At 42.0% G+C, this 23327-nt stretch overlaps 1 protein-coding gene across 25 annotated transcripts in view; it reads left to right on the plus strand.

Moving 5' to 3' along the window:
* The window catches only part of CCDC91 (coiled-coil domain containing 91), a 344415-nt gene that overhangs the window by 104566 nt on the left and 216522 nt on the right, over positions 1–23327 (plus strand). For 10 of the 25 annotated variants that reach the window (XM_070049574.1, XM_051850358.2, XM_051850365.2 and 7 more), the window contains 3 exons: positions 7394–7524; positions 8766–8969; positions 11341–11445. In XM_070049574.1, the coding sequence (XP_069905675.1) occupies positions 7394–7524; positions 8766–8969; positions 11341–11445 (440 nt within the window). Of the gene's footprint in view, positions 1–4300; positions 4439–6013; positions 6102–7393; positions 7525–8765; positions 8970–11340; positions 11446–23327 lie in introns of those variants that run through there. The other 15 variants (XM_051850367.2, XM_051850366.2, XM_070049591.1 and 12 more) reach the window with 3 other exon arrangements.

The raw sequence follows: 23327 nt of genomic DNA on the forward strand, positions 1-23327 counted from the left end.
GTCTTTAAGGAGTAAAGTTTTTCTCATACTTCATTTTCTATTTATCTTATTACAAAGATTTATTTATTTATTTGAAAGGCAGAGTGACCTGGAGGGAGGGCAAGGCAGATAAGGAGAGATCTTCTGTCTGCCGGTTCTCTCCCCCAGATGACTGCAACAACCAGGTCTGGGGCAGGCTGAAGCCAGCAGGGGCCAGAATGCTTGGGCCCTCTTGTGTCTCCCTCCCAGATGCACTAGCAGGGGCTGGGTTAGACGTGGAGCATCTGGGACTCAATGTGGCACTTCAGTATGGGATGCCCGTGTCACAAACAGTGGCTTAACCCACTCTGCCACAATGCTCGCTTCCTCATTTCCTTCTTAACTGTTTTAAAATTTATTTTCATGTGATTTGAGAGGCTGGCAGGGGTTGGGAGGAGTGGATGTGGAGGAGGAAGGAGAGAGATCGTCCATCCCTTGGTTTCTTCCCAAATGCCTGAAACAGGAGTCCAAGACTCCTTCTAGGTCTCTCTCATGTGCTCTGGGGACTCACATACTTGTGCCATCGCTGCTATCTCCAGGGTATACATTCACTGGAAGCTGGATTGGAAGTGGAGAAGCTGGAACTCAGAACAGGCACTTTGATTTTGGGTGCAGGCGACTGCTGTGTCAAATACTTTACTCTTCTTCATGTTTCTCTCTAAAATTGCTGTTAAATATTTTATCTTCCTTGTGCCTCTGAAAAATAGCATTTTCTCTACCATAATATCACCTAAATGGCTATTGTTTTGATACTTGAGTGCTCCTTATTTGTTGAGGTTATAGCCTTCTACTTAATATATTTATTTTTATTTTTTTGTTTGTATTTTTTTTTAACTTTTATTTAATGAGTATAAATTTCCAAAGTACGACTTATGGATTACAATGGCTTCCCCCCCATACCGTCCTTCCCACCCACAACCCTCCCCTTTCCCAATCCCTCTCCCCTTCCATTCACATCAAGATTCATTTTCGATTATCTTAATATACAGAAGATCAGCTTAGTATACATTAAGTATGGATTTCAACAGTTTGCTCCCACACAGAAACATAAAGTGAAAAATAATAGATGATTTTTTTAAATGATGATGAAATCAGAGCAGACCTATTGTCATGTTTAATCCCAGTGAGAGTCAAGTTGGGAATTGATAATTTCTTTTTTTTTTTTTTTTTTTTTTTTTTTTTAACAGAGGATCAGTTTAGTATGCATTAAGTAAGGATTTCAACAGTTTGCACCCCCATAGAAACACAAAGTGAAATATATTGTTTGAGTACTCGTTATAGCATTAAATCTCTTACAGCACATTAAGGATAGAGATCCTACATGAGGAGTAAGTGCACAGTGACTCCTGTTGTTGACTTTACCAATTGACACTCCTGTCTATGGCATCAGTAATCTCCCTATGCTCCAGTCATGAGTTTCCAAGGCTATGGAAGCCCTCTGAGTTCTCCGACTCTTATCTTGTTTAGACAAGGTCATAGTCAAAGTGGAGGTTCTCTCCTCCCTTCAGAGAAAGGTACCTCCTTCTTTGAAGACCTGTTCTTTCCACTGGGATCTCACTCACAGAGATCTTTTGCCAGAGTGTCTTGGCTTTCCATGCCTGAAATACTCTCATGAGCTTTTCAGCCAGCTCCGAATGCCTTTAGGGCTGATTCTGAGGCCAGAGTGCTATTTAGGACATCTGCCATTCTATGAGTCTGCTGAGTATCTCACTTCCCATGTTGGATCACTCTCCCCTTTATTTACTCCATCGGTTAGCGTTAGCAGGTACTAGACTTGTCTATGTGCTCCCTTTGACTCCCAGTCCCTCCACCATGACCAACTGTGAACTGAAATTGATCACCTGGAACAGTGAGATGGCATTGGTACATGCCACCTCGATGGGATTGAATTGGAATCCCCTGGTATGCTTCCAACTCCACCACTTGGGGCAAGTCAGCCTGAGCATGTCCCAAATTATACATCTCTTCCCTCTCCCATTCCCACTCCCATGTTCAACAGGGATCACATTTCAGTTAATTTTCAACACTTAAGAATAACTGTGCATCAGTTACAGAACTAAACCAGTCATATTAAGTAGAACAGATAAAAAAACTACTAAGAGGGATAATGTATTAAGTTGTTCATTAACAGTCAGGGCTATGCTGATCAAGCCACCGTTTCCCATAGTGTCCACCTCACTCCAACAGGTTTCCCTCTTGGTGTTCAGTCAGTCGTCACCGATCAGGGAGAACATATGTTATTTGATTTAATTTACTTATTTTTTTTGAAGGCCCATTTTATTTATTTGAATGGCAGAGTTACAGATTGAGAGAGGGAGGAATAGAAAAAGATCTTCAGTCTGCTGGTTCACTCCCCATATGACCCCAACAATAGGGTCTGGGCCAAGCTGATGCTGAGAACTTAATCTGGGTCTTCCACGTGGGTGGCAGGGGCTCAAGTGCTTGAACCATCGTCCCTTGTGCTCCCAGGCACATGAACAGGTAGCTGGATCAGAAATGGAGCAACCCGACTCCACCTGCTGCCATATGGGATGCCAACATCACAGGCAATGGCTCAGCCTGCTGTACCACAGCACCGGCCCTTGAGTACCATTATTTTTGAGTTAATTTTGCCGTGGATCCCGTGAGAGAAATGTGACATAGTTTTCTAGTTTTTCCTAATTTTATATGCTATTTCTCTTGTTTAATTGGATATGGTCACGCCTTTAGTACAATGTGAAATGCTATGATGATGGTTGGTATCCTTGTCTTATTCTTTATCTTAGGGGAAAAGCCTTTACTTTTTTTTTTTTTTTTAAGGTTTATTTATTTATTTGCAAGTCACAGTTACAGAGAGAGAGGGAGATCTTCCATCCAATGATTCACTCCCCAATTGGCCACAATGGCAGGATCTGGGCCTATCTGAAGCCAGGAGCCAGAAGCTTCTTCCTGGTCTTCCGCGCTGGTGCAGGGGCCCAAGAACTTGGGCCATCTTCTACTGATTTCCCAGGCCATAGCAGAGAACAGGATCGGAAGTGGAGCAGCCAGGTCTCACACTGGCACTTACATGGGATGCCTGTACTTCAGGCCAGGGCATTAAGCCGCTGTGCCACAGAGCGCTGGCCCCAAGCCTTTAATTTTTTCCCCTTCTATAAGATGGAGATTTTAGGTCTAAGGCTGATGTCTGATTATGTTAAAATCTTGATGATTTTTTTTACTGTTTTTTTTTTTTCAGGTACAGGTATGATAAATAAGATCAATGTTATCTTAATGTTATATAATGTTAATAAACATTTCCTTCATTTTCAGTGCTATTTATTTTTTTTGCCCAGGTTTTAAGTATGGGCATTATTTGGTGTTTGATACTTTGGTAGAAATATTTTGAAACAGTGTTGGCTTAATGCTTTATTTGTGGGGGAGTCGGTGGTTGTTTGTTTTGTTTTGTTTTTTTTTAAACCAAAGAAATTGGTTTTCAAATTTTTCTTTTAAGCTTTGACTAAAGCTTGGCTAAGTTAACTTTTATGAACCATGTTTCTGTGGAGAGTTGCCCATTTGTCGATATTTTAAGATTTAGTGCTTAGAAATCTGTGTAAAAGTCTTAAAATTTTAAACATCTTCTATTGTCTATTTTCTGCTAGTTAATCTTAGGTGTTTATACTTCACTCATTTATTATGGGTTAGGTAAGCTTTCTAGCTATATTAAGATCAAAGATTTTGATTAATTTCCTGTGCCCTTATTAGTCTACTTCAATGCCCACAATATTTTTCTCTTTATTCTGCTTCTAAAAATGGTCTTTGTTGTTTCTTTTTTAGTATGTGCTGGGGATTTAATTGATTGATTTTCATTGATTAAAATATTCAAAGATGTAGATGGCTTTTTTGAATTGTGGTCTTAAATAGATCCCATGAATTCTTACACATAATGGTTTGATTCTGTAATATCTTAATAGGCAGTGGGAAATTATAGTAGTCCTGTGGTTGGGTGATGGAAGAGGTTGGCTTGTTTCGAATGTTACCAAATGATCATTTCATGACCACTGCCTCTCTTTCATGTTTATTCACATGAACCTGAGCTAAGTGGTTCGTGCTCATTATTTTATTTCCACTCTATAGCATTGTTTTGTGGTATTTTTCCATTTCCAGAAAAGGGAACCTTGCCATATAGATATTTATGGAATTTGCCCAAGCATGTGTAATGAGTATGTTGTTATTGCTCAAATTAGCTGAATGCAAAGCCTCTGCCGTGTGCCTTGGCAGTAATGTGAGGTCACAGAGGTATGGAACAGTATGGCATAATCAGAATGTTCGCAGCGTGGTGTGACTGCAGTGACGTTGGCACTTAGGGCTATCGCATCTGGGTCAGGCAAACATAGTATTTCATTGTGGTACTGTTAACCAAGATGGAAAACATGAAGCAAAGCAGGTTAATATGAAACGATGGGTGAGTTTGATACACCTGTCCTACAGTTAAATGGAACTGCCTGGGGATAAGATGCGTCTATGGATCAGGAGGTCTGGAAAGGGATATGTGCCAGAGGTGTGGATTTGGGTGTCATTGGTTTGTAGATGGTGATATAACTAATGGCCTCGGGTGTGGTAGCCCAGAATACTATGGACAGCGAGATCAGGAGGCATAGGAAGCAGTGAACATGTAAGGTTTAGTGGAGAAAAAGCCTGAAAAGGAAATGTGGACCAAACAGTCCAAGTATTAGGGGGGAATCTAGGAGATCAGAGTTTCACAGAAGCCAGTAGAGGGGTTGGAAGAAAATGAGGGTCATGAGTGTTGCACCATGTGCTCTGGACGAGTGAAGAAAGCTAAGCATGGAAGTGTTGATTTGACGTGGTAGTTACCGAAAGATCACGATTTAAACATTTTTTTAAAGATTTATTTATTTATTTGGAAGTCAGTTACACAGAGAGAAGCAGAGGGAGAGAGGGAGAGGCCGTCCATCTGCTGGTTCACTCCTCAATTGGCTGCAATGGCTGGAGCTGGGCCGATCCGAAGCCAGGAGCCAGGAGCTTCTTCCGGGTCTCCCATGCGGGTGCCGAGGCCCAAGGACGTGGGCCATTTTTTTATTGCTTTCCCAGGTCACAGCAGAGAGCAGGATCCGAAGTGGAGCAGCCGGATCTTGAACTGGTGCCCATATGGATGCCAGCACTTCAGGCCAAGGCGTTAACCCGCCGCGCCACAGTGCCAGCCACATGATTTAAACATTTCTAAAGGTTGATGTATTTGACAGGCAGAGTCACCGAGAGGGAGCCACAGAGTGAGAAACTTTTTCCACTTGTTGGTTCAATCCCCTAAGGCCCTCAATAGCTATATTTGGGCCAGGCTGAAGCCAGGAATTAGGAATTGCATCCTGGTCTCTCACGTGAGTAGCAGGAATTTGAGCACCTAGGCTGTTATCTACTGCCTCCTGGATGCCTCAGCAGGGAGTTGGATCAGGAGTAGAAGTGAGATTCCATCAAAGACCCTCTAATACGGGATGTGAGCATCTCAAGTGGTAGCTTAACCTGCTGTGCCACAACGCCCACCCCTCGCCCATTTTATGGATGGGGACATTGGGACACAGGGAACTTAAGTAATTGTCCATTGTGCTGCACCTGGTGTGACAGTAAGGTACCATGCTATACTAATGTTCATACCTTGAACCATTCATCAGTAACATTTCACTAAAAGTATAATTCACAGTTAGAAGTTGGAATATTTTGATATCTTAGAGAAGTCTCGTCATATAGAATAGAAAAAATTTCTGAAAAATATATAACCATTACATATGTGAATTAGCATTTCAGTTTATGTTAAGTTAGAAACAAGAACAGAAACTGAAATGCTTAGAAGGCAGAGGTCTAGAGTAGCTTAGTTAACCTGTATGGAACATGATGTCTCCAACACTCAATACTGTTCCATAGTGAAAGTGTAGACAGGGTAATTAAGTAAACATTAAAGTCTTAGAGTTTCCATATATTCTTTATATTCTTGATAGCTAATGGCCTTATAAATGTCTTTCTTCAGGGAAAAATGCAATTTCCATTGTGAGCTGCCTTCCAGAGCTTATGGTAGAACTCCGCTGACGTTGCTCCGATGCCAATGTGGAATAAAGGTCTTTATAATCTAGAAATCAAGAAATATTTTATGAATGAGTTACTGATGACATTACTGAGTTGCTCTTCTTAGATTTTAAAACACATAATAGACATTTATTTATAGTTTGAGTGAATGGTTTAAAATTATATAAATAGAACGTGCTGATTTTAGTCCTCATCTGTGTTTTTGTCTTATGTCATACTTGGCAGTAGGCTCTCTGTTCATAACCTTTGTATCTGAACTCTCATCACAGCCTAATTGTGGCTTGTTGTGAAATTAATTGCAGACACGTATTTCATCATGATTTTTCTGTAAAAACAGTTCCGTAAATTAAAGTTGACTTATTTTTAATAAGAAAAATCTTGTTTCTTCCAAAAGAAGAACTCTTAATGCAGAGACTGTTGAATCTGTTGTCTCAGAGTGAAGTTTTCCCTCCTTCCTCGTCTTATTGTCTGTAGCGTTTGGTGGGTTGTCTGCCTCCTGTCCTCAGGTCATTAAGAACATGAGTGCATCTGTCTTGCTCGCTGTGGTCTTACGGGTGCCCAGGGCACCCTGGTGCATCTGTCTTTTAAAAAAAATTGGTTTATCCTATTTATTTGAAAAGCAGAGAGGGAGAGAAGGGGAGAGAGAGAGAGAGAGAGAGAGAGAGAGACAGAGACAGAGACAGAGAGACAGAGAGAGAGAGAGACACCTTCCATCTGCTGGTTTACTTCCCAAATTGCTGCAACAGCAGGGGCTGGGCCAGCTGAAGCCAAGAGCTTATTCCCAGTCTCCCACATGGATGCAGAGGCCCAAGCACTTGGGCCATCTGCTGCTGCTTTCCCAGGTGTGTTAGCAGGGGGCTGGATCAGAAGTGGGGCAGCTGGGAATTGAACCGGCACCCATATGGGATGCTAGTGTCAAAGGTGGCAGCTTTAACTGCTGTGCCACTACACCACCTCCCATTTTTCTTTTTACTAACTGAATTTTTCATTACGTGAATGGATATTAATAAATTTCAATTTGTTTTTTTCTGAATTGGAAAAGCACTTCTGATTTCGACGTGCTAGTATAACACCAAAGCATTCTGCAATCATTTTGTTTGTCTGGGTCCTACGTGGAAATGCCATGTTAAATGTAGAAGCCCGAGTTGTGGATTTTAGATAATGGGCCCGGAGGAACAGTCCCAGTGTCCCAAGTTTCAGTCTCCTGGCGTTTTCTTTGCTCAGCCTTTGTGGTCTCCCTCTCCTCCCTTTCTGCCCTTCAGCCCGTCCTCTCTCGGCTGTCTGGTTTACTAACCCAAGCCCCACTGTTGCCGCCCACCCTCAGTGTCTGCAGTCCACCTGTCACCGGCTGCTCCTGACCTCGTAGTGGACCGCGACCACCCTGCCGCTCTCGGCCGCCTCTCCTCTGATGCCGTCACTTCCTCCCCGGAGAATACACAAGCAGACAACAGCAGTGTGAGTTAGACTGCCCCTGAGCCCATATGACGACAAGCCCTTCAAAGTGAAATTCACATACATAGAAAATTGCGCACTTACTTGATTGATATTTTTTTGCTTTGCTTTTTATATGTTCCAAGAGGAATATTTCCTTCTTCTTGCTCTTTTTATTGAGAGGCAGAGTTACAGAGGCAGGGACAGAGACGTCTTCCACCTGCTCGTTCATTCCCCACATGGCTACAGATGCCAGTGTTGGGCCAGGCCAAAACCAGGAACCAGGAACTTCTTCTGGGTCTCCCACATAGCTACAGGGGCCCAGAGACTTGGGCCATCTTCTGCTGCTTTCCCAGGCACATTTGCAGGGAGCTGGATGGGCAGTGGAGCAGCTGACTCTTGAACTGGTCCGCATATGGGATCCCAGCATTGCAGGCAGAGGCAGAGACCACACTGTTGGCCTCTAAGAGGAATATTTCTGCAAAAGATGTTCTGATTTTTGAGGCTAACACTTAGAATTCAAAAAAAGAAAAAATACAACTGGGTAATATGACTCTGTTGTGGCACATTACAAAGTATTTAAGTTGTCCTTGTTAACAAAATATGGTGTAAGCATTTTGTATGTTAAGTTAACTTACCTTTGTATTTCCAACCCTGAGCTCCCAAAAGGGAAAATAAGAATGAAAATCATGATTATTTCTCTTTTATTGGAGAGAATCTTATATTTTTAGGTATTAGAGCATTGATTTCACTTTTAGAGTAAAAAGCAAAAAGATAGCATTCCTAAGGTATGTTCATTAAACTGGGCCTGGTGTAAGGTGCTGGAGTTAGATTTCCCAAGTGCAGTTCACAATTTTAAACTACCTGTTAGTTTTGTCAGAAAATAGTGACCAGGGTTAGGCCATTATTAGATTTGAAATTCTGATTTATAATTTCAAACATAAGCAGATTTTTAGGCCTTTGTGTAAATTTAACAATTGGTGAGTGGCAGATGTGTCTACCCTTAATTGTACATTTTCAAACATAAGAAAATGGTTTAAATATTTGTTTTTTAGTACATGGCTGGCAAAATCAGAAATGCTTTAGACTTTAAATCTGACCAGAGATTTCGTCTGTTAGCACGAAACAATCAGGTTGTTATATGAATTTGAGGTCTTCTGCTACAACTTAATTCTCAAATGTGGTTTCTGGGGCCCTTTGGGCGTTTTCGTTATTGAGAGAGTTCCTCTCTTGTGTTTTGTTTATTTTTTTCTCATGTGGTTTAGATCCAGCAGTCGACGCACACTCATCTGGATATCTCACTGTTTCCATTGGGTTTAACTGATGAGAAAAACCATGGAACACTTGCCCTCGTGGACGACTCTGAGGGTCCCAGAGCCAATGTGTCAGACATCGAGCTTCAGCAGAAGATTACAAGTCTGGAGATGAAGCTCAAAGCATCTGAAGAAGAAAAACTGAGAATTAAGAAGGTGTGTTACCAGACTTATAGAATGGGGAATGCCCTAAACAGCACTCTGGCCCTAGAATCAGCCCTTAAGGCATTCAGATCTGGCTAAAAAGTTCATCAGAGTATTTCAGGCATGGAAAGCCAAGATGCTGTGGCAAAAAATGACCTAAATGAAAGATCTCTGTGAGTGAGATCCCAGCAGAAAGAGCGGGCCATCAGAGAAGGAGGTACCTTTCTCTAAAGGGAGGAGAGAACTTCCATTTTGATATGGCCTTGTCTAAATAAGGTTGGAGTTGGTGAACTAAAGAGGCTTTCATAGCCTTGGCAACTCATGACAGGAGCCTCGAGTGATTACTGATGTAATAAATAAGAGTGTCAATTGTTAACAACAGGAGTCACTGTGCACTTACTCCCCATGTAGGATCTCTGTCCTTAATGTGTTGTACTATGAGAATTAATGGTATAACTAGTACTCAAACAGTACTTTATACTTTGTGTGTCTGTGGGTGCAAACTGTTGAAATCTTTACTTAGTATATACTAAGTTGACCCTCCATATATAAAGATAATTAAAAATGAATCTTAATGAAGAATGGGATGGGAGAGGGAGTAGGAGATGGGATGGTTGGCAGGTGGGAGGGAGGTTATGAGGGGAAAACCCTCTATAATCTAAAAGTAATACTTTCGAAATTGATATTTATTAAGTAAAAGTTTTGTAAAAAAAAAAAGTGTGTCTACAGTTGCCTTGGAGATAAGTAGAACTGTATATACTGGAAATTTGACAAAATCCTACGTGTTGACTAGGAAAAGTCATCAGTGGAAGAAGATAGTGTCTTCCCAGGGTGTCAAGCTGGTGAGAAATCTGTAGTCTTTAGGGCAGTGTGCCTTCCACACCCAGGCCTTCCTGCAGCTGCACAGCAAACTGTGTGTGTACTGAACATGTACGTTCATTGGTTTTTTGTCATTGTTCACCAGGCAGTACAGTAGAACGGCCATTTGGAGAGTGTCTGCACTAGTGATCCAGGGATGACTGAAAGAGTACAGGCGGATGTGCATAGGTTATAAGCAGATACTCTGACAATTTATGTAAGGGATTCGAACGTTTGAACTTTTTGGTATACCGTGGGACTGGACTCAGTCTTCATGGGTTTCAAGAGACAGAGGATAAGAGAGAATCTGTCTGCTGGCTTGTACCCCAAATGCTTGAGTGGCTGGGATTGGCCAGGGGTGGAGTTAGGAGTGAGGAGGAACTCAGTGGGTAGGTGGCAGGAACCCAGTTACTTGAACCATCATTGGTACCTACTGGGGGCTACATTAATAGGACCCTGCAGTCACAAAGCAGAGCTGAGAATTGAACCCAGGTACGCTAATATGGGAAGCAGGTGTCCTGAACAGCATTTTAAGCTAGGCCAAATGCCTGCCCTGTGTTTTTGTTTCTCTCCCTTCCCTCTCCTTCCCTCCCTCCCTCTGGTTCCCCTCCTTTCCCTCTCTCCCTCCCTACTTCCCATTCCCCTCCTTTCCCTCTCTCTCTCCCTCCCTCCCTTCCTTCCTGTAACGAATGCTTTCCTTCCGGGGGCTTATTTTGATTTTTAAAGCAGAATGTTTTATGTTTTTATGCAGATTTGAAATTTTTTAACATTGTCTCCCTGTGGGAAGTCAGGCATCATGGCATATTTGACCAGAATGCTTAGAAAGAAAGCTGTTTTAGTAAATTATTTATGTGTACTCTGGTTTGTCTTCCCTACAAATATATCCATAGGGGCTGGCGCCGCGGTTCACTAGGCTAATCCTCCGCCTTGCAGCACCGGCACACTGGGTTCTAGTCCCGGTCAGGGCACCGGATTCTGTCCCGGTTGTCCCTCTTCCAGGCCAGCTCTCTGCTGTGGCCAGGGAGTGCAGTGGAGGATGGCCCAAGTGCTTGGGCCCTGCACCCCATGGGAGACCAGGAGAAGTACCTGGCTCCTGCCATCGGATCAGCGCGGTGCAATGGCCGCAGTGCGCCGGCCGCGGCGGCCATTGGCGGGTGAACCAACGGCAAAGGAAGACCTTTCTTTTCTTTCTTTTTCTCTCTCTCTCACTGTCCACTCTGCCTGTCAAAAACAACAACAACAACAACAAATATATCTATAGAAGAATCTCAGCAAATCTTAAATGACAATAAGTTGAAATGCTGTGATTTTATGAGACTGAGTCATTTTATCATTATGTTAGTGTTTGTGATTGGTCTACAAATTAGAATGAGGTATATAATTTATAGTACTACAAGATTTTTGCCATATTTCTTTTCTGTGAGTTATTTTCTTGATAACTGTTAGCTCTTATGTTCATCGAAACAAGTAAATCTATTTTATGCCATTAAATGTTAAAAAGTCTTTGTTTGGATTTGTCTTTTAGGATGTGGAATCGCTGATGGAAAAGCATAGTGTCTTAGAAAAAGACTTCCTAAAAGAAAAAGAACAGGAGGCTCTCTCTTTCCAAGATAGATACAAAGAACTTCAGGTAAGCCCAGTGCATTTACAGTTTTCAAGATGGGCCTTTTAGGAAGTGTGTGTCAGTATTTAAAAAGTGTTCAGTTAAGAGCTTAGCAGTGGATAACCAGACACTTGCTTAGATCTGTAAAACGCGGACCATCCTGGAAGAGTATGGACCCGTGAGAAGCCCTGAGGATAGTAGTTTTGAGTTCGAAACAGTTTGGTGAGTAACACTCTGCTTGTGATGGATGAGCTCTGGGCATTGGCCATCCTCAATTTTACTGCTGTAGTTACATACGAAGGCTGTAGACTGCTCTGTACCCAGCGCTGAGCGTTAACCATTGTACTGAACTGCGGTCACTTCCTCCTCTTTGTCTTCCCCAGTCACCTTACTAAGCTTGCTTCTCTGCAGCCGTCCCCACCCCAGTAAATGTGACTCATGCTTTCTAAGCACTACATCTGAAACCCACTCACTCTTACTCATTTCTGAATTTGCTTCCCCTGTGTTCCTGTAGCAGAAGTCGCCCGCTCTACCTTCAGAATGTCCTGATTTTTTCCACTTCCCTTCCTGCTTGGTGCTCCCAAGGTGTTCCATACCATCTGCAAGTGTCTTGTAACGCATCCTTTTACATTCGCCACCGCTGCTCACACACCACTCCCCTCTGCCGTACAGCCGTCAGTGGCTTCTCTTCTCCCTCACACTGAAAGCCCAGATCCTGTGGTGGTCCTCCAGGCCTTACTTCTCTGGCAGGCCTTCCCCCTCTTGGTAATCATCCAGTGTCATTGCCACTTCGGGGTGCCCCTCACTGGGGCCCCTGTCCGGTTTTCTTGACGTCTTTAGGTCTCTGCTCCAGTGCCACCTTACCAGACAGGGTTTTGAGCACTATGCTGATGTTCCTTCCACCAACCTCCCCATATTCTGCTTGCTTTTTCTCCACTGAATTTTTTACGTCTGACAAACTGCTTGTTTGCACGGCTCCTTGTAATAGTCTCCTTCAGGGACTTCCACTCCTACCGTTGCACTTCTCCCAGTGATTGGAGTCATGTTTTAAAGTTAAATCAGATTGCAACCTCAGCTCACCTTCCATCTCCTTCCCGTGCCACCCCCAGCTCTTTACTTGGACCACAGTCAGGAGGAAGGGCAGGAGACTTTGTGCATCTGGGGCAACGAGGGCCCTCCTGGCCGTGGGATGGATCTGGCCGGTGAGTCACTCACATTGTGTCTGCATGGCTCTGCGTCCTGCTAATACATGCACACCCGTGTTTAGAACGCTTGCAAATCTTGCAGATAGGGAAATAAGGTGAGCGCCATGTCTTTGCAGTATTCTGTTGGGACATTGTTTAATAAGTCTACCCCACGACTATTTAAATTCTTTATTTATTAGAATTCTCAGATGTAGTAATATTATATGTTAATTATATAACTTTTTTTTTGTCCCCAGAAGAGATAAAAATAATTTCTACTAGAAACAAATAACTTTAAAGATATGGTTTATGGTTGTGTAGGACTTAACCTGTTTTGTGTCTAACCTAGAACTCTTCCTTTGTCTAACACCCGTTGATAAATTTCCTGTACACATAGTGGTTTTTCAGAGGCTCTTTTAAGCAGTCTTAACATCTGGTCCACTCAATCTGGAATGATTGGCTTATTCACGAATCAGTAGAATAACTCTGGTAAATGTCCAGTTCATGTTTATATCAGTCATACAGTAACATTTTTAAAATTATGCTCCCATTTTATTTTTTTAAAGATTGATTTATTTTGAGAGAGTTAAATATAGAGATGGAGAGAAAGAGTGAGAGTGAGTTCTTCCATCCACTCGTTTGCTGCTGCAATCGCCAGGGCTATGCCAGGCCAAAGCCAGGAGCCAGGAGCTTCCTCTCAGTTTCCCACTTGGGTGCAAGGCCCCAAACACTTGGGGCATCTTTCGTTGCTTTCCCAGGGAGCAGGATCAGTAGAGGAGTAGCTGGGACTCAAACCGGTGCCCATATGGGATGCCAGCATTGCAGGCAGCAGCTTTACCCACTGTGCCACAATGCTGGCCCCCAAAATTATATTTTTAACAACTCTCAATGCAAAGAGTTTGCCTCTGATGCTTTCTCAGATGGTGCCTTTCTGTGGAGGCTTTCCATGGCCATGCTGTGTACAATAAGATCCCATGTAGCTGATCTACATGGCCTAGTCCTTCCTCTTTGTTTTATTGTTGTTCTGTATCGTCGTATTGCCCCTATTGTTTTATTATGACTTATTTTCTGTCTTCACACCAGAGTGTTAACTCTGAGAGATGAGGAACTTGCTCTCTCTATGTCTAGAGAGCAGTGCTTGGTATGCAATGAGTGCTCAATTAATAGTGTTGGGTGAGTGAATGAACAGGTGTGCACGGTGTTCCCCAGAGCAGTTACTTTGTGTATATTGTACTTAGCAACCTCAGACTTGGATTTGCAGTTTCTGTTAAAAGGCACAGCACTGAGTACTGAGGGAACTTAGTCTTTTTTTTTTTTTTTTTCCTGTTTCCTTTGAATGACAGCCTGGAGGTAGAACAGAATGCAACATTTAAAATTTTAGTTACTTATTGTAGTGATATCTGGAAATTGATTTCACAGATAAAATCCATGATTTATTGCAGGTAATGTTGAGTTAAATTTTGGGGGTGGGCAGTTAATCACCTCTCACGGAGTCATTTTAATAGGAGTATGAATGAAGACGTGGGTAACTCAGCGTGAGCGATAATCGGTAAATCTCAGTGTCTGCCACACACACCCCGAGTTGGTGCACGTGTGCAGAAGGCCTTCAAGTTCTTCAAAGAGTTCATGGAACATACATCTTTTGATTTCATTGTTCTGCAGATACTTGAAAATAACCTCATATGTCTTAGATACTTTCTAAATGTGTTTTCAACACAAATATTTTAAGTGTATTGTAAAGATTCGATTTAGCAAGAATTTAGAAAATCTTGGGGGTCATTGAGCTCCTTTCTGTAGTCTGATTCCCCATGAGGATGTAGCTTTTTCTCAGTTGGCATGAAGGTAGTTCTCCCTAGTGATGTCTTAAACAGGGGATGTGATTAAGCTTGTCAATGTCAGGGAAGTCCTCTATAATTGAATACATCCAGGATGAGTGTTAGTAACGTGGATTTTTAAGTAGTGTATACACACACATGCATCTGTTTCTGTGTGGGAGTAAATGTGTGTGAATGAATAATTTCTCCTTGCCAGTTATTCCTCAGATATTTTGAAGTTAATATTTTTATCCCATATTTTGTGTAGAATATGGCAATCTTTTAAAAATCATTTCAATGTCTCTAGCCTACCAGTCTTTTAAATATTCATGGGCTTTAGTGGAATCGGTTAAGTTTTCCTTTCTATTTCCTGCCATGACAGGTATAATACAGCGGTGCCTGCATCTCTGTGGCATCCTAATGAGTGCAGTGCATTGAGAAGTACAGGATCTACTGACGGGACCGGGTTCTTCTTGTTGTGTAGCCTTCTCCTTCAGACATGTTAGTTTGCACATATAATTACAAAAATATGTGTATTCTGAGAAATGTGGACAGTGAAGAGAAAGGAAAGCAAAATCCATACCTTTTACCACTCTGAACATTTTGAGTATTTTAAGCTTGATTTTCAGAATATAGGCTTCAAATTTTCAAGTTTGAAAGGAAATCAGCTCTTTGACTTAGGCTAATGTTGGAAGTGTCTGGATTTTAGTCTGACTAGAACAGTTAATAAGTAGAATATTCACAAAGACTTTATTGTTGATTATTTTTGGAATTTTCATTAATCTAAAGAGTGCAGGTTACATGTATTTCATAGGTAGAATTCCAAGAAAGTAACTTCATGGTCTCCCTCCCTCATCGCCTCTCCCAATCCCCCTTCTTCCTTCCTTTTTGTTTTCTGTTTAATGTTTGCAAGGTTTTGGAACCAGCCCTCTGCATGACTAAATGCTAACTGTTACAGAGGCCTCAGCCAGTGTTCTGGTAGGCGATATGGTCTAATTACCAGGATGGGGTGGGGGGTGTGAATGTGCCAGAACAGAAGGAAGCCGCAGACACAGAATATGCAGTACAATGGGGGTGTGTGCTCCGTCCCTTTCTTCCTGTTCTGTCCAGGGTGTGTAGCCTCAGCAGGGGAAGCAAAGTGAGTCATGCGGCGTTGGTTGGGGAAGGCTATTTCCAGGACTTTCTCAGATCTTGAGCAGAGAGCTCCGCATCTCAGGGCAGCTCGGGTTCCAGCGCCTTTTGTCTTCTTTCTCTGACTCCCCTTGCAAGTAGGTCATTGCCTATGAGCAGCGCTCAGGAGCTTGGCAGCCTCATAGACAGCACAGGGCCTAACACTGTTGCATTAAAAATGCAATTAACAGACACAGCTGGTTACTGAGTGATCGTCTCTGGTAGTCGGTGTTTGTAGCTATGGTTAGCTCTGGGAATTTTCTGTGTAAGCTTTTTGAAGACTGCGCCCATTCTTCCAGATTCCATTTCCTATTGAAATGCCTCCTGGTTACAGTAGCTTGATTATTCTGCTTGAAAATTCAATTAAAAATAAACCCTGCTGTTAGGTGAAAATAGTATTCCAGAGGACCTGAATTGATGCCATAAATGGATAATACCTATCTTCTGGTGTTGATGCTACTGATTATATTAATAGACATTCTCATTATTTTTATTCTGATGGTGGACAGTGAGGCCCTTGGTTCAGAGGCTTGGTTTTACTTGTGCCGTGTAGTATTTGATTAAGGGTAGATTAACTCAGTGGCTTGATACTCCTGAGTTTTAGCTTAATGGCCTGGTAAGTAAGGAATTAACCAGTTTTGTATAGGTAATGATGATGGAAATGTACATTCAGCCTAGATGGAAGACATCATGTGTCTTCATCTTTTTTTTAGACATGTTTGTACTTATTCATTTAGGTTATTTATTTATTTGAAAGTCAGAGTTACAGAGAGAAAAGGAGAGACAGAGATCTTCCATCCACTGTTCACTTTCCCAAATAGTCGTGATGGCCAAGGCTCGGCCAGGCCAAAGCCAGGAGCAGGGAGCTTCTTCTTGGTCTCCCACAGGGGTGCACAGGCCCAAGGACTTGGGCCATCTTGTACTGCTTTGCCAGGCGCATTAGTGGGGAGCTGGATAGGAAGTGGAACAGCTGGGACTTGAACCTGTGCACATAGGGTATACTGACATTGCAGGCGGCTGCTTTACCTATTGTGCCACAGTGACACCGACTGTTCCTTTGTTCATCTTTTTGTTCTTAGCGTGATTAACAACACTTAGAAAAGGGGGAAAATAAGAGGAGAATAGGATTGGTTGCATGTGTTGATTGGTCACACACACCTTTATTTTAGTTCCGGATTTTCAGTTGGATAAAATATTGGGATGTGAAGACATGTGTGTTGCTTCATTAAGGGAGAGTCATTTGGAACAGAGAAGCATTGTGTGAGGTGCAACCACGTACGTATTTTCTTCCTTTTTCCAAAGCTAGTTAACTGAATGTTCACATGCACAGGTTGGATACTAAGGTTTGGAAGACTTCTTTGTCAGACTGGGTTAGACAAACTAGCATTGTCATGTAAGCATTTGCATTTATTAATTTGTTATAGTACAGACAATTCCGTTCAAAACAAGCTGATGGAATTATCTTAAAACAGCAGCATTTTGAGGGTGTTTTAAGACGAGCAACTTGTTTTAGGCTATATACTTAATATGCAGTTGATGGTACACTCTGAAAAATGAGATGTTCTAGCCTAAGCAGTCAATGTTAAAACCTTGCTATCTGTAGTACTTTTGAGTAATTTTATCATTGGTTTTGCTTCACTCAGTTAAATTCGTTTGGATTTTTAAACAATGGCTGTCAATGCTGGCTCACATTCTAATCTTGGGTAAAGTAAAAAAAAATGCTCAGCTGCTGCCTTCTCCCATTAAATAACATGTTCATGTGTTTCACAGAGGACACATGTGGGCAGACGTGTGTAGTGAAGTCTGCTCCTCATCCCTTGCTCCATTCATTGAGTTCCCACTCCCCTTCATAGGTGACTTCTGTTAGCTTATTTTTGTCCTTCAGCATCATGGATAAAGCATACGAAAACCAGTGACAAATATCTGTGGATACTTTAAAAATTCATGGAAAATGAATGGTCATTTTGCTGCAGAAAAATTTTGTAAACCATGCCTAGTTTTCCCATATTGTGCATCTACTGTGAATTTTTTGATGTGCCCTCAGATATCCTTGAGCCTCTTCCTAGCTACATAATGCTGTACTAAATGTACTTGGTAATCTAGTTGTCCAAGAATATTTCTTGGAGGTCTTATCACAGTGATTCATAGAGAGATTTCTTACGTTTTTTTTTTTTTTTCTTTCCATGGCTATTAGAAACATATTGTTGTGTTTTCTTCCATCTTAAAGCATTGCTGTGAAAAGTTTAATATCAGTCTGATTGTTTTCCAATTTCTTATTCTCTCAAGACCCATGATTTAATAGAAGATATGTTTTGGTCATTCCAGATTGATTCCTTTATTGTGAACTTTTTTTTAAAGCTTTTATTTGAGAGACAGAGAGAAAGGTCTTCCATCTGCTGGTTCACTCCCCAAATTGCTGGAAGAACTGGATTTGGCTTGATCTGAAGCCCGGAGCCAGGAGTTTATGAGTCTCCCATGTGCATGCAGGGGCCCAAGCACTTGGCCGGTCTTCGACTGCTCTCTCAGGCCATAGCAGAGGGCTGGATCAAAAGAGGAGCAGCTGGGACATGAACTGGTGTCCATATGCGATATAGGCACTGCAGGCGGAAGATTAGCCTTCTATGCCACAGCACCAGCACCAGTGGACTTTTAATTTTCGTTACAACTTTGTATTTGTTTGTCTTGGTGTGTTTTTCTTACAGTGACTTCTGTTATTGTATGTTGTATAGTCTTTGTCACCTCTGCTTGTTTTTACTCTTGAATTCTTTTCATCTTTTTCTTTATTTTTTCTTAATATAAAATGTGTTTACCTTTCTATTTCTCTTAATTTCAAGTTAGATTATTTGATATTATGTTCTCAGCTTAATCCTCATTTCTGAAATCACTTATTGTTAACTGTAATTATATTGTTAATTATAACTTCTGTCTTTTTTCTACTCTTACATTTTTCATCTGATTTACCATTTTCCTAGTATCTTTAAGCTCACTTTGAATTATATACTGAGTTTTTAATTTGTTTTTAAAAATGTTTTTCTTGTGCTTTAATTTTCTGTAGGACTCTTGTTTAAGTCCTTTTTTTCCCTGTAATTGTATTGCATGAGATCTGATTAATAGTACTGTTACCTTTTTCTGTGTGAAATTAATTCTGTTGCACTTGTTAAATGGAGGGGTACTTTAGAGGTTTTTTTACCCTCATGGTTTTGTTTCCTTATTTTTTCATTTTATTTGAAAAGCAGAGACAGAGCAGTAGAGAAAGAGACTGAGAGAGTGCTCCCGTGTGTTAGTTCACTTCCCAAATACTTGTAGCAACCAGGGCTGGGTCAGGCTGAAGTCAGGGTCTGGGGCTATCCGTATCTCCCACCTAGGCAGGCACCCAGGCACCTGAGCGGTCACACGCTGCCTTTTGAGGTGCACGTTGGCAAGAGTCCAAGCACCTTGACTGCTGCAGCAAACACCAGCCCCGTCTCTCGTGATTTTGAAGCTCATTTTTCATCTATGTTTTTTTCCTTTTTGATTAGAAAGCAAGAGCCAGGAGCTTCTTCCAGGTCTCCCATGTGGGTACAGGGGCCCAAGGACTTGAGCCATCTTCCACTGCTTTCTCAGGCCATAGCAGAGAGCTAGATAGGAAGTGCAGCAGCCTTACCGGCTATGCCACAGCACCGGCTCAAATCTTAGTATCTTTTAAGTGTTAATCGCTTTCAAAGGGAATTACTTGTGATAATAAAGGTTAAATGTGTGTTTTCCCTGAGGATATGAACTTAGGTTTTATGAACTTGAGAATAGAATATAGGGACGTTGAGGTTTAAGTCTTGCAGAAAAGACCATAATTTGTTTATTCCCTTAGTGGTTGGCAACGTTTTTTTCTTGAAGATTTATTTATTTATTTATTTGAAAGTCAGAATTAGAGAGAGAGAGATGTTCTATCTGCTGGTTCACTCACCAATTGGGCTCAACGGCCGGAGCTGGGCCAGGAGCCTCCTCCGGTTCTCCCACATAGGTGCAGGGGCCCAAGCACTTGGGCCATCTTCTACTGCTTTCCCAGGCCATAGCAGAGAGCTGGATCGGAAGTGCAGCAGCCAGGTCTCAAACCGGCCCCCATATGGGTTGCTGGCACTGCAGGTGGCGGCTTTACCTGCTATGTCACAGTGCTGGCCCGCCAACTGTTTTTTTTTTTTTTTTAAATAAGGGCCATTTTAAGAAAATTTTAAAAAACTTAATTGTTTCAAAATGAGAATAACTTGAACTCTTCCATTAAAAATATAGTACTTACTAGGTACAGTTTAACCAATGAAAATAATTACTAAAAACTTAAGCAAAACACCCATGTCCCCAGTTTTGTCTTTCAAGTAGGAATTATTAAAAGAAGCAAAAGCAGTTTCTTGAAGACTTTGCTAACCATGAGCAATATGTATACTTTAAAATTTGATGGTTTGCTACTGAATAACTTGATGATGATGTTAACCTGTATTCTCAAAAAATGCTAAGAATTGGGAGTGTTTTTGAGAACTAATAATAGGCAGCTTTTTGAAATGCTGGACTGGCATATATTTGAAGGCATTATGTCATTCTTTTTATCCTTGTCCTAATGATTCTCTAAATGAAGTTATTTATTGAAACAAAATTGAACAATTATGACGTTGGGAGGATAGTGTTTTCCCAGTCCATAGACTAATTGGCCATGGCAAGCTTGCATTTCCTCTTTCTTGTTTCATTAGTCATCACCTGTAGGTGTATGCTCACACTTCCTGCCATTTGGAATGACGTAGATTTTGAAGGCATACCATCAGTGTCATGACGGGATTTGTAGGCCCACCAAAATTATGAAATCTATACTTCAAGGCATCCCAGTTTTAGAAATCTTAACATGTGATAAAATGTGGATCTCAGTCTTCAGTCAGTAAAATGATTTTTTTTCTGTTCTAAAGATTTTTTAGCATAGTTAGAATTTGCACAGTTAGAAGTTGAAAAAGTTTAAAAAGGAAAACCAACGATTTTGATGCATTTAAACAAAGAAGCTTCAAATATTTTGCTACATAGAAAATAAAAGGTATTTCCCCCCTGCTTTTACTTTAAAAAATATCTCCACCATTTAAGTGGATTTGCCTCATTAAAGAGAAAATTTTTTGCAAAAAAAGTTTGAATCCCAATAAAGAGGCAAGGAGTCCACCTTCAATTCTGGTATCCAATGTCTCCTCCTGTGATTCTGCATAATATCCCTCCAGCAAACTTGTATGCCTCCATGTGTTTACTTAGTTTTAACATTTTTCTCACTTGCAGTTGTGATTCCAGGCCGGGTGGTAAATCTTGACAACCGTGTTTTCCTGCAGAATTAGACAGTGCATGGCGTCCTGGGACTCGTGCCAGACTCATAGACGTACATGGGCAGGTTTCAGAAATGCTGTGCAGCTGCCATCCTTGGATTCTATACTGTTTGGTCTTTCCTTGCCTTGTTCCTTTACATAACTTTTAAAGCTACCTTTTCAGTCACATCTAATTTGATAAAATGTGACCTTTACGTTTTTAACGGTTATTCCATGTGCTTGGGGGATGATTGTGTTTATTACGAGTTTGTGTTTTATCTTCAGTGATCACACAGATTTTTGTACGTGGTTCATGTTTATGAGAAGTACTTAATGATAGATTTTTTTATTGTGTGCATAGTGGCATTGCCACAAAATAGGAAAATGCAGCCTTACAGTGTGGCTAAGCCTCATTTTCATCCAGTGGGGAGGCAAACCTGTGATTTTTGAATACTCGAGCTCACAGTCTCAAGGGACGTATTTACTGTATTTCCCTACTTATCTGAGGTCAGACTCTGACCTCAGCTGTTCTAGAACCAAGCCGCAGACCTCAGCAGTAAATGGAAGGACGAGTGTGAAGCAAATTCTCATAAAATCTACATCCCTGATTCGGTAGGAGGGTCCCAGAGCCTCTGTGGGCTCTCAGCCAGACAGCTGAGTATCAAGCAATAGAGAGAGGGGCCTTGGCACTCACAGAAGCTGGGCAGGGATTGTGAAGGAGGAGCATAAGCAAAACTCGGGAACGTGAGAAAACCCTAGCCAGGTCAGGGCGCTTCCAGGGTCTGTGTCTTCTGCCTATTTATTTGGTGGATTTTGAGTTCTGGACCCGTCGCAGGTTATAAATGTTTAACACAGGAAGAAGTGATTGAATGGGCATCTGCTGTGTGTCTGTGGGAGCCGATTTGAAGAGTTCTGTGTATCCATATAGCTTCTTTCTGAGGGGTAGAAGGATATTGAGATTTTGAAAGGAACAGGCAGTGGATCTATGGGAAACCCTTCTGCAGAACAGGGAAGTCCCACACCGTGGGACGAACAGTGCTTACACAAGGGGCACGCCTGGTGAGCCTGCTGTGACTGGCTTGGCTTGTGCAGTGAGACCTCCTCGTCATTACTCAGCTCTGAATTTCAGGGCAGCTTCTCGAGATGGCCTTCCACCTAATCCTCTCCTGTTGCACTTTCCTCAAGATGCTCTATTTGTTAGGAAGCAGTTCCTCTTCCAATACAGGCTCCTAGATGGAGGTACTTTGTCTTCTTCAGTCATTCTGTGGTCAGATCCACAGTTGAAGCCCTCACCCTACGGGGGGTGGTACTTGGAATCTTTGGGAGATGGTTTGGCTGAGATGAAGTCATGAGAGCAGGGTACTCATCACGGGACTCGTGTCCTTACAGGAAGAGACGCGAGGGCACTTGGTTACTCCCTTCCCCCTGCACCCAGTGAGGAGACGGTGGGTGAGAAGCTGGCTCTCCTCATGCGCCAGAAACTGCCCCCGCGGGCCCCTGACCTCAGACGTGCAGCCTCCAGAACTGTGGGACGGTGAATTTCTGTTGTTTAACTCATCCGGCCCATGGCATTTTGTTACCACCGCCGGAGAAGTGGAAGGCGTGGGATGCAAATATTTTATGTTTAAATATGTGGTTCATCTAATCATCCATTCGCCATTCCCTGTTGATTCATTTTTCTGCTGAGATTTAGCTGAATCTACTTTTTAAATAAATAAGGTACCTTCAGGTCCACACCAGGATTTTCAGATTTTAGATAAACATGGTACTAATCATGTTTATCCTCTTTATTTCTTTGTGACTGATATCCCATTCAATGACATCTAAGAAAATTTGCTTTTACATGTAGGTAGACAGCTGGGAGCATTCTAATTCTGAAAATAGATGTAAATAGGCCTCTTCCTCCATCTGCACCTGAAGTTAGAGCGTCGGTGCCCGGCATTTACACTAGTTGAAGCTGTGTGGGAAAGCACCATGCACCTTGGGGCCCCGAGCCAGATGGTCTTCGTGGCAAACACTGAACGGCCGTTTCCTGCACAGGAATTCCTGGAAGTGGTGGCAGCTGCTTTAAGACTTGACCAAAGACCTCCTACATTGGGAAAATCCTTGACCGTCCTGCCCCTGTGCCTTTTGTTAGTTGCATGAGGCCTCTTCTCCTATCATTTGAGACGTTTTACTCTTTTGTTTCTGAAGTCCCTTCCATCTTGTTTTAGTTTCTTGTCCTCAAATATTAAGCCTCCTGGAAAGTCTGTTTTTAGTATGTGTACATTTTGAATGTGTCTAAAGTACCTCTCTGCCTTCTTTATTTCTCTTTCTGCCGTATAATTTTTTTTGCTGTTTTTCGTACATCACTGAATGTTCTCTGGCTACAGAGACCAGTGAATTAGTGTGGTACACAGCAGCGTGGTATACAGTTGGTGCGGTAGAGGACTGTCATTGGC

This window comes from Oryctolagus cuniculus, chromosome 9, assembly GCF_964237555.1.
Source record: "Oryctolagus cuniculus chromosome 9, mOryCun1.1, whole genome shotgun sequence".
Classification (NCBI taxonomy): Eukaryota; Metazoa; Chordata; class Mammalia; order Lagomorpha; family Leporidae; genus Oryctolagus; species Oryctolagus cuniculus.